General features: G+C 42.1%; 1 protein-coding gene across 5 annotated transcripts in view; it reads right to left on the bottom strand.

The window, feature by feature from the left end:
• LOC117415809 (potassium voltage-gated channel subfamily C member 2-like) overlaps nt 1–12,411 on the bottom strand; it is a 48,801-nt gene extending 36,390 nt beyond the window's left edge. For 3 of the 5 annotated variants that reach the window (XM_034026634.3, XM_034026640.3, XM_059027629.1), the window contains exon 1: nt 10,575–12,411. In XM_034026634.3, the coding sequence (XP_033882525.1) occupies nt 10,575–11,135 (561 nt within the window). In that variant the 5' untranslated portion in view covers nt 11,136–12,411. The remainder of the gene's footprint in view (nt 1–10,574) is intronic. The other 2 variants (XM_034026637.3, XM_034026633.3) reach the window with 2 other exon arrangements.
• Nucleotides 12,412–18,946: the final 6,535 nt, after the last annotated feature.

The following is an 18,946-nucleotide window of genomic DNA, read 5'->3' as shown; positions in this document are numbered from 1 at the left end:
GATCAGCCAAACTACTCTTTTTTAGATTCAGGTCTTGGTAAAGCCTGTCGCTATAACTGGACTCTAATGCCTTATGGAGTTAAGTAATATCATCCTCCAGCTCTCTTATTGCCTCACTAGTCCTCTTGGTAACATTTTAATGTACTGCTGGCAGAATAATCGGGTCTGAACTTTACCCACATCCCACCATTGCTTTACTGGTAGGAATTGCCCTTGTTGCCTCCTCCATCGTTCCCAAATTTTTTTAAAATATTTTTAAAAAATGGCTGTCTTTTAAAAGTTTAATATTAAAATGCCAATAGGAAGAACGGACACGTGAGGTAGGAATAATCATATTTACACTATGGTCAGATAGCCCTGTGCTGTAACTCCATTGAGGGTCCATTGAGGGTCTGAAAGAACAGCACTCTCTCTTTCCCATCATTTGGAGCATAAATATTAATAAATACAAAAGTTCTACCCTCTACACACATTTGCACTTTCAAGAAGCACCCTTTAATGATCTCATTTACTGTGATAGAATCATGCTTAAACCACATTGCAAATAACATGGCAACTCCAGCACTAAGATCTGTACTATGACTAACAATAACCTCCCCCTCCCATTCATGGGTCCACTCTGATTTATTGTTCTCATCAGTGTGTGTCTCTTGGAGCACAGCCACACTAACTTTTTTCGTTTTAAATATTCAAAAAGAGCTGCTGTCTTCACTACTTCTCTGCCCCCATTTATATTTAAAGTTCCTATATTTATATTCTGAATTGTAGAATTATAAAAGGAGACAGAGAGAAAGGTACAGATAATGGTGAAAACCTACACAGAAAAGAAAAAAAGCTTTTGTAAAATTAACCATTACTGCTTTTAAGAGAGACCCGCACTTTGTTTATTACATTTTTTAATTGATTTCTTTCTTGTTTTTCCATCCCCAGTGCTACTGCATTACATCTCACTTGCTGGGCAGAATTTAGGAACAATTTTAAATTGGGAAAATGGTCAATCACTCCAATCCCTCTTTTCCCTTTAACTACTTGTAGAAACACTTGAATGCTTTCAGCACTGTACCCCCCTCTCGCTTGCTGACTAGCTGACAAATCAGAGCTGGCTGAAGAGTCAGTATCATTATCTTCATCTTCACTAAAATCAACAATAGCACTGCCTGCTATGCTCTGTATCTGAACACAGTCAGTTCTCACAGACAACTCGCTCTCTGATTCATCAGTACCTTGGACCTCAGCTTCAGAGACTAAACTGTGCTTTGCTGTATTAGTGTTGCTGGTTCCTGCCTTTCTTTTCCCCTTGGGCATTTTAAACCGAGAAAATGCCAATTCTTTCTCCACACCTGCTTCCATCTCTTTCTCTAACACTGAGAGAGTGGCTCTGACTCCTAAAAGCTCCCCTGCAGACGTCTCTCCAGATCTGTTCATATTAGCTGCTTCTCTCACCGCTGTATCTATTTCAGACGTTCCCTGTGCCTCACTTTCCTTATCTACCGCAACATTAGACTCAACCAACCCCAATTGAAGTTCTTCGGTCTCTCTCACCTCTACTTTGACAAAGACAACATATTCACTTCTGTCCACATGAAACCTAATAGCTATATTTAACTCTCCGTTGGATCATTAAGGAGCATATATAACTGTCTTCTGAACAAAACGACATGTTTTAAATCGGGATTTACAGCCCAGAGGAATCATTGTAATACTTGACATTATATGTCCGTGATGACTCAGCTCTCTCACTATGAGCTCATTTTTTATAAAAAGGAGGAATATTAGAAATTATTATTTTCCTAGCAGGGATCGTGAGAGGCAGGACAGAAACTAAAACTCTGTCAATTACTAAGCTTTGCTGAACAATTTCCTGAACTCATTTCTCACTCCTCAGGAACACCACGACAGATTTAGTCATCCGTGAAGCTATTTTTCCAAGTTTCTCAACAGGGGCTACCGTTTCCACTACAATCTTTATACCATTTCTCTGTGTAAAATTTTCAAAATTGGCGCTTGAACCCCCCCACCCCCGGTTTGGCCATAACGACTGTGAGTTTATAAAACCCAACTCAATCCGATTTAATAACACTATAACATAAAAAATAAAGAAAAAAATATATACTCCCAACAGACACCGCGACAGACAGCACCAACAGAGATAGATAGATAGATAGATAGATAGATAGATAGATAGATAGATAGATAGATAGATAGATAGATAGATAGAACTTTATTGTTTATTCATATTGATAAGGGGTAGATTTGAATAACCTATACCCCGAAGCTACAGCTAGATTTATTTGGAGCATTTAACAGCAATGGGGAATCACCCTGCATTGCATCAACCTCCTATACAGGACATGGTTATCATGGTATTACCCCTAAAGTAGGTGGTTGATGCAATCCAGGGTGATCCAATCAATCCCTAAATGATGCATGTTGTATTATCTGAATAGTGAATTTGCAGCAATTGTTTTTAAATTATTATTTAATTTCTAAAGTAAAATTAATAACCATCTATCTATATCTGAACAATGACATGAAGTATAACTTAATCTGGTGTTTGTTTGTATCAAACCACACTTCTTTTGACAGTGCTAACAGTTTGAAACTGGGGGGTAGCAACTTGGATTCAGTTTTTAATTTACAATTGCACATATTGTTGGTCTCAGATGGCCTTTCAAATAAATCAATTTCTATTTCTAACAAGCAGCTATAAAGCGTTAATAAAGTAGCTACAAATCACATCTTTACTCCACAGTAAAGCCGCACAGCACTCAAGCCAAATGAGTGTTAGGCAGGGAGGCAGTGCAGCTGCTAACCCGCAGCAGTGAAGCCAAAAGCAAGGCTGGAGCCTGGGAGAAGGAAGTGGGCTAAAGCATGGCAGTAATTGCAGATTACATTTAGCCTTGCCCTTTTGGCATATCCCCAAGCTACCTCATGGGTTACCTTATATCACTCAAGCATAGCTGAGCGACAGGCAGGAAAACAATAGGACTGCCAAACACCTTTAGCAAGCGGATTCAAAGATTTCATTTTCTATGGTTGACTGTGACTTGATTGCCAACCATGACCTGTCTTATCTTTTCAAATTCTCTGCAAATTAAAGTTTCAGATTTTCAAAATGCTCAGGTCTCCACACAACCGCCCACCTATGCATACATTTGCTCTTTTTTGTTCACATTTTCCCAGATGTCTTTCATGTTGGAAAGATTAAAGCCTATAAACAGTTTTATAGTTTCTCTCTATTTGTAATGTTTATGCTAATGCTGGCATAGACTCGTGCTTAATAAAGAAACAGTATAAATTCTCCATCCATCAAGACCAGTTAGATCTTCCCCGGTTTACTTCTTTCACTCAATATGATGCTATAAAAAGCATGTCTTTAATGCCCTTTCGGAGATGCATGCTAAAAGGAATGTCACTCTACTTGTACGGCTGCCAAATTCCATACAAGCAAGTCTATCACTACTGCTTCACTAGTAATCGGAGAGTCTTAATCAGGAAGGAATACAGTCTAAAATTACACTGAGGGACATCCTTTCAGATGTAATGAGCAGTAAAAAAAAAAAAGGTGAACAAAAGTATTTCACAGCTGCATTCCTGTGCTTTCTAAGCTGGTTCTCATCGCAACTTCTGGGACCATCGGAGCTCAGTACATGTTTGGCTCAGTTTACCAAAAAGCAATTTTGTGAAAATAAAATACAACTGTTATGACTGGTTTCACAGACCCTGATTACCAAGTCCAAGATGTGTGCTTTCCAGGCGTTATGGTTACAAAACAAATAAACACTAATCTGAAGGTTGATTCAATGTCACAAAAGTCTGCTTTTATTTTATTGTTGACAATTGTATTTTTCTTTAGACAAAATTTGCATTTTATCCCATTGTGTCTAAAACAGACAGCAATCAGAGTGTAAGGACACTCATACTGAGAGTTCCGACAATACGACTCAAACTTGAATGCACTGCTTGCTTCGTTGCATGAAACTGGATTGTACTGGAAGTCAGAATCAGTTTCTTTTAGGGCGTAGTCAGTAAGACACATTTAATTCTATTTTCTATTCACAAATAAATTATCATCCATGTTCTTTGAGGGAAAACTGAATTGTCAGTGGGAAATGAAGGCTTTGTCCATTCTCATTTCAGCTCAAGAAGCATGTCTGCTGTAAACAGTGTGTGTGTGGGAATGTCAGGTTGGCAGGGATGGTGTTAAATCTATCCCTGCCAGCAATCATAGGTGTGGCCATTCCCTGATTAGGTAAATAAACTTGCACATGAGCGCTTAAACTGCAGCTTTTCCCTGACTCTGAGTCTCATTGCTGACGCTATCCTCCAATCAGAGGCTTGATGGGGCTGAAGTGGAGCACTGTTTTGAGTGACTCTTGAAAGGCTTGTTTACTTACAGGGGCTGCATCGAGGACATGAGTGTCCCGGGTCAAGAATGGTACACCTGGTCCCTGCCCTGGCTGTGCAATGTCACTGATCTTCACTATGGGATTCCACCGGGCTCTGGTGCTCCCACATACTAGGGAGGCTAAGTGGGTAGGGACTGAGTCACCTCACAGGGCTATAGTGGCCCCTATTGGCCTTGACACCTGTAGGGGTGTCCTTTGTCCTCTAGGGGCCATTTCCTCGCCAACCTCCACTGCCCTCTGACCTTCAGTTTACCTGAAATGTGGTGAGGAGTTGCTGCAGGGAATGAAAATAATTTGACATTCTAAATAGGGGAAAAAACCAGGGGGTAAAATTATTTTGCATACTAAATTAAAAGAGAAAAAAACAAAAACACAAGTAACCCACCTTGCAATGCGATTCTCTGACCTTGTTCTTCTTAGCCTCATTCCCATTGCTGGCTTCTTTAAACCTGCTGGCAATGTGACAAGGTCTTGATTGTTTGGAACAAGGCAATCAGTCTCCTCTGGCATGGAGGCTACGGTCTGCCCCACAGGGGAACAAATACCTAACTAATTAAAGGTGGATGGAGTCTCCTAGCACTACACCAAGTTTGTAGATCTCAACTCAGTCAGGCCGGAGGGTCACTCCTTTCACTGTGATGAGAGGACTGGTTGACATCCGGGAGATGGGAATAAAATGAATCACCAATGACTCCTTTTCTAGTAACCGCACGACTGGGTGAGAATGACTTCAGAAATCTTGTTTAAAGACCCGTTATGAAAATAAGACTCCCATTGCGAAGCAGTTTGATCCACCCATGGTTTCACTATGAGTTTAAAACGATGCACCAGTGATTGTCTAATCAAGCTTGGATTAAAACCTGGAACGGGTTAAACTGCTATGCAATAGGAGTCTTGTGTCCATCCTTTGACCCTTTGCATTACACCAGCTGTTTCTTAATATAACCTATTGCTTTAAAGCTAGAAGAGTATAACACCGCAAATCACGGCAATACACACACCCAAATGATTTTGCTCATAGATCTATTTATATCCAGAGGGTAGGAGTTTTTTGGGGGGGCTTGTTGTTATAACAACCTGCCATTGTGTGTGTTTCCTTCCCCAATCAGGCCTGTACACATTTTAATATTAATCCAACAAAGTAATTCACGAGTTATACGAGTCAAAAGCTTTTATACAAACAAACAAACAAACAAACAAACAAACAAACAAACAAACATCCAAATATCCAGGGGAAGAAAGGAGAAACCAGAGTAGAAATCAATTACAGAAAAGATCTATTCTTCTGTGTAATGCTGTGACCTTTCTTTTTTTACTTGATTTTTCTTTCTGTTCCTAACCAAACACCACCAAGATTGATCCTGTATTAATAAAGGTTTTATTTTAATTAATTAGAAAGAAAGAAAGAAAGAAAGAAAGACTGCAAACCAAAAACGAAGGAACTACAGTAACAATCTTCATTTTTTGGTTTGTCGTATAGTAGGTCCACAAAGAACAAACACAAGAACCATATTCTGGACAGTATAAAGAAGGTTACAATGACAGTCAGACCCTAGAAAAGATAAGAAAAGCTTACATATATGTTGTGTCTTTGCGTTTCATGGAAATTTAGATACACTAACGGTATCTCAAGAAATCACATAGTTATTCATGACCTGTCAGATTTAACTTGATCAAGACATGTTCATATAAAATAGAAGAAAATGTAATAAGGAAAAAAGTAACTGCAGTACTTAACTGCAAATTACATTTGTTGGAAGCATACATGAAGAAATGTCAATCCCCATTTTAACAATATTTAATTTGCCATGACTTACTCCTGACTTCTGTATCCCCAGTGCTGTGTACAAGGCTTTGACATGCTTGCACAATATACTATAAAAGGTTGTATTGCATGATCAAGTGCACAACCTTTAAATCTGTTCACTATTATTTATTATTATTTATTATTTATTTCTTAGCAGACACCCTTACTAAGACTGTGGCACGAGCATTATAACTCTAATGACACAGAAATTGTGAAGCCCGTACTTGATTATATTTTAAATGTGAAGGCAATAAGAGAGGAATCATTCTGGAGCCAAAACACACCATTTCTATGTTGCGAAACAAATTCACTGTGAATTACACAGTTGAAAGACTTCCTGACATCAATAGGCTTCACAGGAAGGACAGTTTTCAATGAAAACAGGGAAGCATGAGCAAGCATGTTACCATGGCAACCAGCACAACCCGCAGAGGTAGCATCTTTGAACGAGTAGAGAGGCTAGACATCCAAATTCCAGACAGCATTTTTTTTTACTTTTAAATGATAAATGCAGACTCAGTCTTAAACAATTATTAATGGCAGACTGATCGATTTATCATCACAATCTAAGGCTGGCAACCTAAAACAGAAACACTTCACATTTGTGTGATGCCTGGAATGCTACTAACAAACAGTTATAAAGAAAGCTGAGCCCTAAAGCTGAGACACGACTCACACCGTCCCTGCGTAATTCAATATGGTGTCGGCAGATTTAAACCGAGGAAGATTGTTTTGATAGATGCAAGTTTCTTCTGGTAGCACTTTACAGTCTATATATAATGTGTGTGTGTGTGTGTGTGTGTGTGTGTGTGTGTGTGTGTGTGTGTGTGTATATATATATATATATATATATATATATATATATATATAATGTATACAGTACAACACATAGTTAAAAGGCAATGTCATTGTCACAACCTCCTTTATTATGCTGAACAAGGTCAAGTTTACAATGATGTTTCAGGACATCACACTGTTAGGTGATTGAGTACTAAGCTGTTCATTTAGGGGAGGGGATAACTACTAAGCCTAAAGGGTAATGACCAGCTCTCTGGCCATGAAGAAGAGACGCTGGCAGCCACAGCCGAGAGAAGCATATCGCCTCCCAACAGAAGCCATTACCTTTCCTGGGCAGAGAGTTTATACCAAATGCACTGTATATAAATAACAGTGCTGGGAGCAGACATGCCTCAGTGGGTTGAGCAGAGGACGCATTCTCAATGAATGGATGGCTATACTCAAAACATCATAGTAAAACAAATGCATGTTCTCTTGTTCAGCTTCTGTGGTGCATTCAGTCCAGAGCCTGTGAACCTGAGGGCATTTTATTTGTCTTTCTATCACCTGATAACTGTATTCAATCTCAGGGCTCTTTAACCTTTTCTTGGCAGCTTAGTAACAGGAGGGAGGAACGAGGTATCACAAGAAAGCTCTTCTTGTGTTTAAATGCACTTCTGTCTCTTTAGCGTTGATCAGTGTCAAGCCTAACTAGAGGTTGGGCACAAAACTCGATGTGTTGTAGCACACGTGGGTTATTTGTTATGCAAACAGAATACAGGCGTGTATTGTTTAAAATGTAAAAGCTACATCTCCCGGCTTAAAGCCAGGAAAAGACAACATATCTAGCAGACTTTGATTAGAGGTCTGTTAGTATTGTGTATGAGTTTGGCTGGCACACAAATGGCTGACTTTAGGAATGGTCTGGAAAGTGATTCTGGAGAACACTTTGCTGCACAGTTCCACCCTCAACCTCACTAAAGGAACATGAATCAGTAATCCTGAGGAATGGTCATGCATCCCTTATGGCAGGAGTTTCTATTATTTTGACCTCCTTACAGTATACTGGTATATTATTTGAACTGAATAACCACTTATAATAGCAAAATATGACATTCTGGTATAAGCAAGATTTTGTGTCTCTTTATTGTGTAGTAATAAAGTTTAAAGATGCTCATTAGTCACAATATTATCACTATTATATTATTAATACCTTGCTCCTAATCACTTTACACAAAGGACCGGTAATGCCCTCGGTAGTAAATCTAAACGATATTTGGGGAGCTTGGTTTGTTTGACTCTTCACTGGTTATAAATGCACTTTTACTTTGATAGCTATAGGAGCAGGTATCACAGTTACAGAGTTATAATCTCCCCGTTTAAATTCAAATATAATAACGCCCAGCTTTCACATCTTCAGTGAACAGAAATAAATACATCGTAGTGTTTGATTGTACAGAACTATTTATTTATTATAGATGTGTGTTTTAGTTTCCAAAGTAATACAGGAATATGTGCAATCCTTTTGTGCAACCAAATATGTTTTGTTTGTTTGTTTTTCTGTTTATGAATCGTTGTAGGTGATCAGAATAGTAATCAACTGTCACTCAATTCCACCTTGTTTTTTTTATTTTTATTTTTATTTATTTATTTATCTTTTTGGTTATGTTTGAAGATGCACATGGCATCGTTTTATTAAAACAGATCTGATATGTATAATTGTTTAATTATTTATTGTCATACATATGTTCAAATTGTATCTATGTATCTAATTATTTTAGTCTTAAACTAGCAACAATGAATTATAAATTAAGATTCTGTGTCGGATTTAAATTACACTTTATGGTACCATTTTTTGTAAATGTATAGTCGCGGTAGATTTGGTAGTTTAGCCTACCAGTGCTTACTTTGTTTTTCCTTCTCCCGATATGTTATGTTAGATATACATAAATGCCGCAGTAAATGTTGTGTTTGGTAATTAAACTGACCGACACGTCACATAGTATTGCCTTTGTAGTCTACTGGAGAATGTTAAATATGCTTATTGTTAACTTTTCAATATGCGATACTACATTTATGAAAAAAACAAACTTGAGGAAGCATCTGTAATTTCCATATCTACACTAGCGCACATTCAAGGCTGTGTGTATCTCCTCCTTGCGCCACCTGCATGTCACTCGTAACGGTGGACGTCAGTACAGCACACACCTGTAGCAACTAGGAATTCCAAAGGAGATCACATGAAGCGCACTGTGTTCCATTGTTCCACAAAAACATTCACTCTCATACGGTATGTGGTGAAAATGTCAACTTATTACCAGCTATTTTTCAATGTAATATACTGGAACATGTTTAATATTGTCCTATAGTGTATTCTTTACACGCCCTTTATCAGAAATGCAGACTTGTCACATTCACCAAATGTAGAGCACAACACACACACGCACGCACGCACGCACGCACGCACGCACACACACACACATACACACACATATATATATATATATATATATATATATATATATATATATATATATATATATATATATATACAGTATAAGACGTAGAGAAGAAAGACAAGGTACTGGGTATCGCGTGTGTAGCTACATTTAAACGGTTACACTGGTTTTATTTGGCATTATTTGGCTTTAATGAAATGCCTCCTACTAGACCTCCTAACCCCCCCCCCCCCCCCCCCCCTTATCGAGACAGCCTCCCTCACAAAAGGTTTCCATAACAACCTCGATTTGAATTTCTATAAACCTCTATTCGTAAAAGTATCGCTTCAGATTAAACAGAAAGGGCTGAGCGGTGCCCATGTGGTCTTTTATCATTGTTTACAAAATGCATTATTGTCTTAATCTGTTAGATTTTAGGAAGAACAAGATAAATATGATTTATTCAATTCTGAAAACTGAATGTAGATGTTGATAGAGGCATGTTTTAATGAAACTATCAAAGCATCCTCTGTCTGTCTAAAATGACAACACCGCTTAGGGTGTATGACGATTTATCTATAACTTAGTGCAGTGCATAGCCTATACAGTACAGCTGACTCATTTACGGTGGTTAGACGCACGCTTACAGAATTCATAATGTGTGTTTGTGTGTGTGTGTGTGTGTGTGTTTTAGTTTCTACACCTGTAAACGAAATGTTTAACAATTAAGCATAAATATTATGCAACATGAAACACGATTTTGTTTTTATATCCACGTTTTTTTTGTATATTTTTAAACAATCAAGTTGAAAACCAATGTTTTTAAAATTAATTTTTAAACATTTGGTTTACAGTGCATCACTAAAGCTTTGTCAACACCAGGTGAGACAGATATTTAAATAGCCTAAAACCCCACAGGTTGTTTAAAAAAACTGCCACATTATTACTTGTCTGCACACTCTGCATCGTATTCATTCTAATCTCATACATTATTAAATAGACAGTCGTATTGAACTTATATGCAGGATTGCCATTGAACAGCGCCTGTTGCGGTATTTTTAAACAACTTGAAAATATTGTTAGAACACGCGCTGCTAAAGTTCGGATAATTTTGGATGTACTGCAGCACCCTGTTTTTCTTACCCTTGCTGATCTGGAAGAATAGGGGTCCTCAAACAAAGCCCACACCACCGGTTGCCACTTTTTCCAGCGGCTGACTTTGCATTCAGGTGACACCACGTCCTCAATGCCTAGCCTTTTGCTTACATCTTCGTCCTCCCCGTCTCCCGGATCCCCGCTGATCTCAAAAATGTCGAGAGCTTCTTCCGCATCCCTGTGCTGTCGGTAAGTCATCCAGCAGCAGGGCTCCACGTCGGTCTCATCGATTCCCCAGAAAGCCAGCTCTTCCTCGAACAGGGGGCCGCAGACATCAGCGGGGCAGTGGAGTTTCCCGGTGCGGTAGTAGTTAAGCACATAGGCGAAAACGCCCGGGTGGCGATCGAAAAAGTATCTGTTGTTCTTGGGATTGAAGTCGATGTAACCCGCGACTTGTTGCCGTAGATCTACTCCAGACTCTGTGTCAGGCTCAGAAGCAAGCAGAGCCAGCCTTGTCCCCGGCAAGGTCTTCAGCGTGTTGCGGTAGGTTTCGTGCCTGGTGCCCCCAACATTGAGGATTATCCTCTCGTTGTCGTCGATCTTGCCCATCTCATCGGATAAGTCATGACTCGATAAGAAAAGTGAAAGTGGAAGCTTTTTTGTCTAGCTTCTATTTTCGGTTGACCAAATGCAGTAACCCCTTATACATGTTGCAAGTAAAATAAACAACATTTAGAACCCAGCCCTCCAGTGTCATTTTGGTTTGCTTTTAAACAATAACTGCATGCTTTTTTTGGTTGTGGTAGCCTATTATTGTTTTTTTTCGTTGTTGTGTCAGATGAAACAAAAAAAGGGGTCTCGCTCTGTCGTGCTGCGTTGTGTTGAGTCTCAGTCCATTCCCTTTCTTCCCTCCTTTCTCATCCAGGCAGGTGAAGTCAAACGGAATGACAGCACAGCTCACGATCGATCAGTCACCTTGTGTTTTCTTTCCTCCTTGGGGTGCTATCAATGTCGGTGCTTAAAGTGATCATATCCACACCGCACCCCACCCCCACCCCCTTTGCAACACAAAATTCACTCTTTTTTTTCTCCAGAAAAAGAAAAACACGGGCACACCCTAGTCACATTCACCAACTGTGCTGAAAACAATATTTGGGTTTTTCTGTGGGAGATACACCACGGGATCTCTATACATTCTCCTTATTTGTTTTCTTCTGTCCGAATTTGTTTATTTGAAAGCCGTGGAAAGATCTGCCAGTTTACACACAATCAATACAAAATTAGCAAATGACAGATATTTCACTCGGTAAAGACATAACAATAATAAAAAAAAATGTATATATTGAAAATATTATGTAATTGCTACATCAAACATCTCCAGACAACTTGTTGTGTATCTTTTTGGTTTGCAAATATCTATAGTGGACGTTAAAAACACGGTGAGACACGATTACGTATCAAAAGAAGATGCTGCAAGTATGTTGTTATTCCTTTGCATTTTCAAAAGATCTTTTTGACAGGTATTGCCACGGCACGCGACGTCTTATAACATAGTCTGTCGTTGATTTAAAGCATATTTCTTCTTGGCATCTTTGCCTCCTCCTTTAAATGCACCCGTCACTGCGCTCAGTTCCTCAGCTACAGGAGCTGTCCGTTCAGCACTTGCAGCTGTTCGTTCTTGTTCTTGGTTTTAACGAACACTGTAAACCCAGCTCGGAAGCACTGTCCGTGTCTTCAATATTCCTGTGTTTCAGTCTGTCTTTACTGAAAGAAGAACTGCCTCTGAGCACTAAGGATTTCTTTTGTTGACAGATGGAGAAAAGGCTGCCTCTAGCTACAGGTGTTTCGCCTGCCAGCACTCTCACTGCCATCTCCTTTGTGTTACCAACTCCTGGCTATATAGGATAGGGAGTCATTGTGAAGGTGCAGTGGAGGCCGGATTATCATGGGGATTTAGCCTCTGTAATTCTCATTTCTAAAAACATTTCTTACTGTAACGTTAATTTAATATTAATATGACATATTCGTTGTGCAGTATATAGAGACATTGTATTCAATCATAATGGACTGTTAACTATCAAGATATGCTCTGTTACGCTCAGTAAAATTATGTTTATTTTTCTTTTTTTTTCTTGATGTGCAGAGGATGGTAACTAAATTTGTGCACGAAAATGTGCCTTTTAATAATTTGTGTTAAAAAGCATCTGGCTACAAGTCAGATTTATAAGTAAAAGTCAATGAGCTTTAAAATGCAGCACTGTAAAACATTATCATGCTATTCCTATTATGTAATAATTATTATCACTGAAGGTATGGGTGTGGGGCGTGGGTTTACATTTATACATGTATGAATGTTAAAGATATCTATTGAGAAGAGGTTTGTATTATAAGATTGCATGCATGTTATTAAACATTATTAAATAAGTGCTGCATGCTATGTCACTTCAGGTATATTAGTCCTACATTGATCTTATAAAACAACAGAAAGGGTATGATTTGTTATAGATTTAATCATTATTTATTTATTTTTATTTTTTAATATTTTACCATGAAAAAAAGTAACTGTGTATCTCACTCTAGTGTATTCTTCTGATCTGGAAACAGCAGTGCAAAGTGTGTTTTATGTAAAAACCAATTCATGTTTTTACTTAAGCATTCAAAATGAACATGCAAGGAGCGATACAGTATGGCAAATATTTAGACTAGAAGCCTTTGTAAGGTATTTTATGTTATAATCATACATGTAAGCTTTTTGCCTTGGTCTGTGACATGATATGTATAATCTCAATACAACAGGCTGTAGAGTCTGGACTGGAACAGAACCTGTTCTTTATTGGACCTGAAAAATCTGAGCAGTGTTACAGCAGGCTGCTCCAGCCTCAAGCATGTATCCCTTTAAATCCATCAAGCCTTTTCAACGGTAGTTATTGAAATAGTTTTTTTTTTATTGGTACTGCGATTACAGCTAAGCACTGTGTTAAGGGGAAATTGCTGGAAATCAAGAGATGAATCACACATGAATCATCACCGCCTTCCCTGCATGATTCAGACCATATCCACCGCATCACTGTCACAGTCTCATTCCACCCTGAATTTTCACCTTGGGACTATTGTCTGAATTGAAAATTGGGATACACTAACAAAAAAATCCTTTTCCTGCTGTTTTATGAGTCTGCTTTTTCATTTGTAGTTAAGACCATAAGAGGTTGCAGATTCCCCCCAAGCATTACATGTAATTTTCACTGTAACAACAGCCCTTTTTTTTACCAGCTGTGAACATGCAGCCTGCTTCCTGCCTCCTTCCAGCTCAAGAATGCCGCTTTACAGCATCCTGTCACCAGCTGTTACACTTAAAACCATCTCATCTGTACAACAACAACAGCAAAAGTTATAAGCAAACAACCAACTCTTCTTCAATGTGTAATTATACACAAATGCCCTTTCCTCAACTGAAATAATTAATGATCAATTATATATTATTTGAAACAGTCAAGGCCCTCTGCCAAGAATGCTTTAGGACATGTCTGCCTTTTCAGAAATATTCATGGCTTTCTTAACATGTCTGTCAAGTGTTTTAAGGAATGTATCGCTTGGTCAGTTGTGCTTGGGTTCATTTTATTAATGTATAGCTATAACTGAAAGGATGCTCTAATGTACTAGACTGGATCTCAATTGGCTTTCCTGAATGAATAAATAAATCAAATCTAGCAGTTCCACTTCACTCAACTTATTTTGGATAATTTAGTGTTGTATTTATTTAGTTACTGCCTGACAATACAACATATATAAACATACCTCACAGGGGTAACTATACTTGTGTTTTAGTTATTAAAGGTAGAAGGGGGGGGGGTATAGTTTTCAATTTTCAATTAACATGACAAATGTACTATATATATATATATATATATATATATATATATATATATATATATATATATATATATAGATAGATAGATAGATAGATAGATAGATAGATAGATAGATAGATAGATAGATAGATAGATAGATAGATGGGCTTCAGTGAGTTACAGGAAAATAATCCTGTAACTCACTGAAGAGGCCCGTCTGTTGTTTGTTTTTTGTTTTTATAACACATGGATACCCTTGTGATGCTAATATTAAAGAAGACGAGGTTCAGAAGTACAGTTCCGTTTTTTAAACGTAGTGTTTCAGTGCTGTACAGACATTCTATGTCGTTATCCGTTTCTCCAGTTTCTCTGAGATACGAATGTACCAGCTTTATATCTTTTTTTTTTTTTAAGTATTCTCATTTTGTTGATCATTAGTGAACATTTCTGTACTGTGGGTGTTGTCGAGTGATTGAAAACGAGACATTTTGTGTTTGAATTGAAAGTGATGGTCTCGAGGAGTCGAATGGGTCAAAGTTCAAGTATTTTTTCCTGGCTTAAACAGTACCCAACTTCCTGAAAATGTCGTGTAGTGATTTTTATATAGATGGTATATATTATATATTTTGGTTGCGACTTTCTGTTATATGGAATGTAATTAACGAGAACCAAAACGGTGAGGTTTTTTTTCCCTTCACTTTACAACGCCATGTCCACGTTTGTTTTATTTATAGTGTTTAAAGTTAAATTTCAGTTCCCTTTCAAGTCGAAAATAACCATCAAGGTATGGGATATTGCCGTCAGGTAGTAGGGATTGGCTGAGCTTTTATAGCAAAGCTGCCGATAGGCCTCTGCGCGAGCTGCCACGTAAGCCCGCCCCCTTGGGAGCTTACTATACGCAGCGCGCAGAGACTCACTTCCTCTTTTGTCTTCAGCATTGGTAGCGGTAGGTATTAGAGCCCGTAGCTGATTGTACTCAATAAGCTTAAAGCTTGAGAAGCTGGTTATTGCCCCTTCTCGGAGTTTATTTCAGTTACACTCTTCGGAGTCGTTATTATTATTATTTAAGGATTTTATATATTGTGTATATTTTTATATATTTTATATATTTCCTTCACGCTTTGCTTTGCATCGCGTTGTCTCGTGGTCTCCCGTCTTTCCTTTAATAATTAATTTTGATTATTGTGTTGTGTTTTGGGTTGTATTAAAATATATATTTTTCTGTGTGTATTTGTATATTTTGTGACGCACGTTGCGTTGGCCTTGGCCGCGCGCGTGTCTGCAGCCCCGGTCTTGCCTTGGCTAGACCGCGTGTGTGTGGAGCCTGCTCTGCTGTCTCCCACGTACTGCCTGCGGTGTAAAAAAAAAAAAAAAAAAAAAAAACAAACCGCGTGGTAGTTGTACTGTGCCCACATATATTGTGTCCCAGTCACATAATCACCACCAGCAGTACTGCTGCAGTGAAAAAAAAAAAAAAAAAAAAAATCCCATTCACTACACAGAGGAAGACGACCACTAAGCCTCTATCCCCAGCACCAACAGGTAAGTAGTGCACAGCACCCAGGACACTGTACCAGCACTTAGCGTCTCCGCTCTGCGGGTCAGCTGACGCTTAGGAGTCTGTGCTAGCGTTCTACGCTCGGTACTCACGCTCCGGCGTGCTGCGCTTAGACGCTTGGTGTCGGCTATTTGCCACTTGGTGCAGCGCTTCGGCGCTTTGTGCAGCGCATCAGCGCTTGGTGCTAGCGCGTCTGCGCTTGGGGACTTCGGCGCATCTCGGCGCGTCGACGCCTCGACGCTCGGTGCACGCACCTCGACGCTCGACGCTCGGTGCACGCACCTCGACGCTCGGCGCTCGGCGCGTCGACGCTCGGTGCACGCACCTCGACGCTCGACGCTCGGTGCACGCACCTCGACGCTCGACGCTTCGGCGCATCGACGCCTTGACGCTCGGTGCACGCACCTCGACGCTCGGCGCTTCGACGCTCGGTGCACGCACCTCGACGCTCGGTGCACGCACCTCGACGCTCGACGCTCGGTGCACGCACCTCGACGCTCGACGCTCGGTGCACGCACCTCGACGCTCGGCGCTTCGACGCCTTGACGCTCGGTGCACGCACCTCGACGCTCGGTGCACGCACTTCGGCGCTCGCTCGGTGCACGCACCTCGACGCTCGGCGCTTCGACGCCTTGACGCTCGGTGCACGCACCTCGACGCTCGACGCTCGGCGCATCGACGCCTTAACGATCAGTGCACGTCCACGCTTCGGCAACCATGTCCGGGTTCCACCGTTGCGTCACCTGCCAGGCAAAATTGCCAGCGAGCGATCCCCATGAGGACTGTGTGGCGTGTCTGGGGCCAGAGCACGCCGCATCCGCTTTTTGCCATCTTTGTGCTGGTTTCCAGACACGCACCCTCCGCCAAAGGGCGAAGAAAGCAGTGGGTGGGCGCTCTCCTTCCACTGGATCGTCCCACACCATTTCTGCCCCGCCGTCATCTACGGCGACGCCGCCAGGGCGGCTGCAGCTCTCCAGGAGCCCGTCCTCCCAGCTAACGGCTGGTCAGAGGTCCCCCACCAGACGCGCTCGGGAGCGCAGCCCCTCCCCTCGTAGGGTACGCCCCCGTCGGGAGTCTAGGTCGCACTCCAGATCGCCTCGACGGAGAGCACGCTCTCGTTCCCCTCGTCGGGACAGGCGATACAGAGACAGGTCGGGGGTGGCAGAGCTAACCTCCAAAATGTCTCAATTCATGGAGGTTATGATGGGGCAGCAGTCCATCCTCATGTCCCTAGCAAATGTGGTGCCTCCAGTCCCAGGACAACCGACTGGGCCCATTGCTAGTCAGCCAGTGGCCCCTCCACAACCTGCACCGGTCGTCGCTCCTCCAGTGCAGTCTCAAGGGGAGTGGGATATCGATGCGCTGTCTAGAGACGCATCTGACATCCTAGAGGGGGACAGTACAGAGGCTGAGGTAGCCTCCCAGCACTCTGAGGACGAGCTCCACGTGCTAGACACCAATGACCCTACGTGGTCTGTGGTGGACAGAGCAACCCGCCACTTGGGCGTCGAGTGGCCGATGGCGGAACCACCTCGGCGCTCCTTGTTTGAGTCGCCTTCAGCCCAGTCCAGTCAGTCCAGGATGCTTCCGGCATTCCCAGACTTTATTAAGGAGGTACAGTCCACCTGGGGGGCTCCGGCCTCTGCCCCGGCGACTTCTCGCAAGGCCTCGGCCTTTAACATGCAGGGGGCAAGTGAGGCTGGGTTGGCGTCCTTCCCACCTGTGGACGCTGCGTTCGCCGCGTTGGTGAAGACGCCAACATTATCGGGGCTGACGAAAGATCCGGCATGCCCCAATAAGCAGTGCAGGACCACTGAGGTACACCTCAAGAAGGGGTACGCTGCGGCCACAGAGGCGGTCAAGCTCTCTAATGTGGCCAGCTTGCTGACGGTCTACCAAGCGGCACTAATCAAAGACCTGCCTGAGTGCCCTTTGGCGGCCCTCAGAAGCGAGTTGGGGACCGTCAGTCAACTGCTGGTGAAGCTGGCCCAGCTCAACGCGCGGGCTCAGGGCAGGAGCATCGCGTCTCTGGTGGTGGCCAGAAGGCAGCTCTGGCTCTCGCAGGCGAGAGTGCAGGAACCTGATAAGGCCCCGTTGCTGGATGCCCCAATTACACCGGGACACACATTTGGTCCAGCGGTGGAGGAGATGCTGCAACGCTCCGCCAAGGCGCGGGAGGCGTCACAGCAAATGGCGAAAATGTGGCCAAAACCGTCGTTCCAGCCGAAGCGGCCTCAGGAACATCAGTGGCGCAGGACACCACCGCAGCACCAGCCACGGCCAGGGGGTACTAAGACCTCTCCCTCAAGCACAGCAGCGCGCGGTCAACCTCCTTTTTCAAGACCGCAGCGCGGAGGGTGGCGCCCTAGAGGTGGTGCCAAGCCACGCCCTCGGGGCTCTGGCCAGGCCCCTCGCGAACGAGCCCAGCCCAAACAGCCCTGAGAACACCAGGCAGCTGTTAACCCTCCCCTACACTGTCTCCCAGCTCCAGTTCTGGCAACAATGCACCAACGACATCTGGGTGCACAAAACTATATCCACCGGGTACACCCTTCAGTTCCAGTTAAAACCTCCCCCCTTTCGGGGAGTGGTCGTAACTGCAGTGAAGGACTCGGTTCAGTCCTCAGCTCTGAATGTGGAAATACAAGCATTGCTCAGCAAGCGTGCCATTCAACAAGTAGACCCTGCTCTGATCGACCAGGGGTTCTATTCCAAATACTTCCTGGTGCCCAAGAAGGACGGCGGGCTCCGTCCTATTTTAGATCTGCGAGTACTGAACAAATACCTGCGGGTGTTATCGTTCAGGATGCTTACGCACAGGCACATCATCCAGTCAGTCCGACACGGCGACTGGTTCACCACCGTGGACCTGACAGATGCGTACTTTCACGTTCCCATCTGCCCGGGTCACAGGAAGTATCTGCGTTTCGCATTCCAGAGCAGGGTATACGAGTTTTGTGTCCTTCCATTCGGTCTGTCACTAGCTCCTCAAACCTTTTCGAAATGTATGGATG

This window comes from Acipenser ruthenus, chromosome 7 (genome assembly GCF_902713425.1).
Source record: "Acipenser ruthenus chromosome 7, fAciRut3.2 maternal haplotype, whole genome shotgun sequence".
In the NCBI taxonomy this organism is placed as follows: domain Eukaryota; kingdom Metazoa; phylum Chordata; class Actinopteri; order Acipenseriformes; family Acipenseridae; genus Acipenser; species Acipenser ruthenus.
Note: the sequence above shows the minus strand (reverse complement) of the source record. Positions and strands in the feature narration are given on the sequence as shown.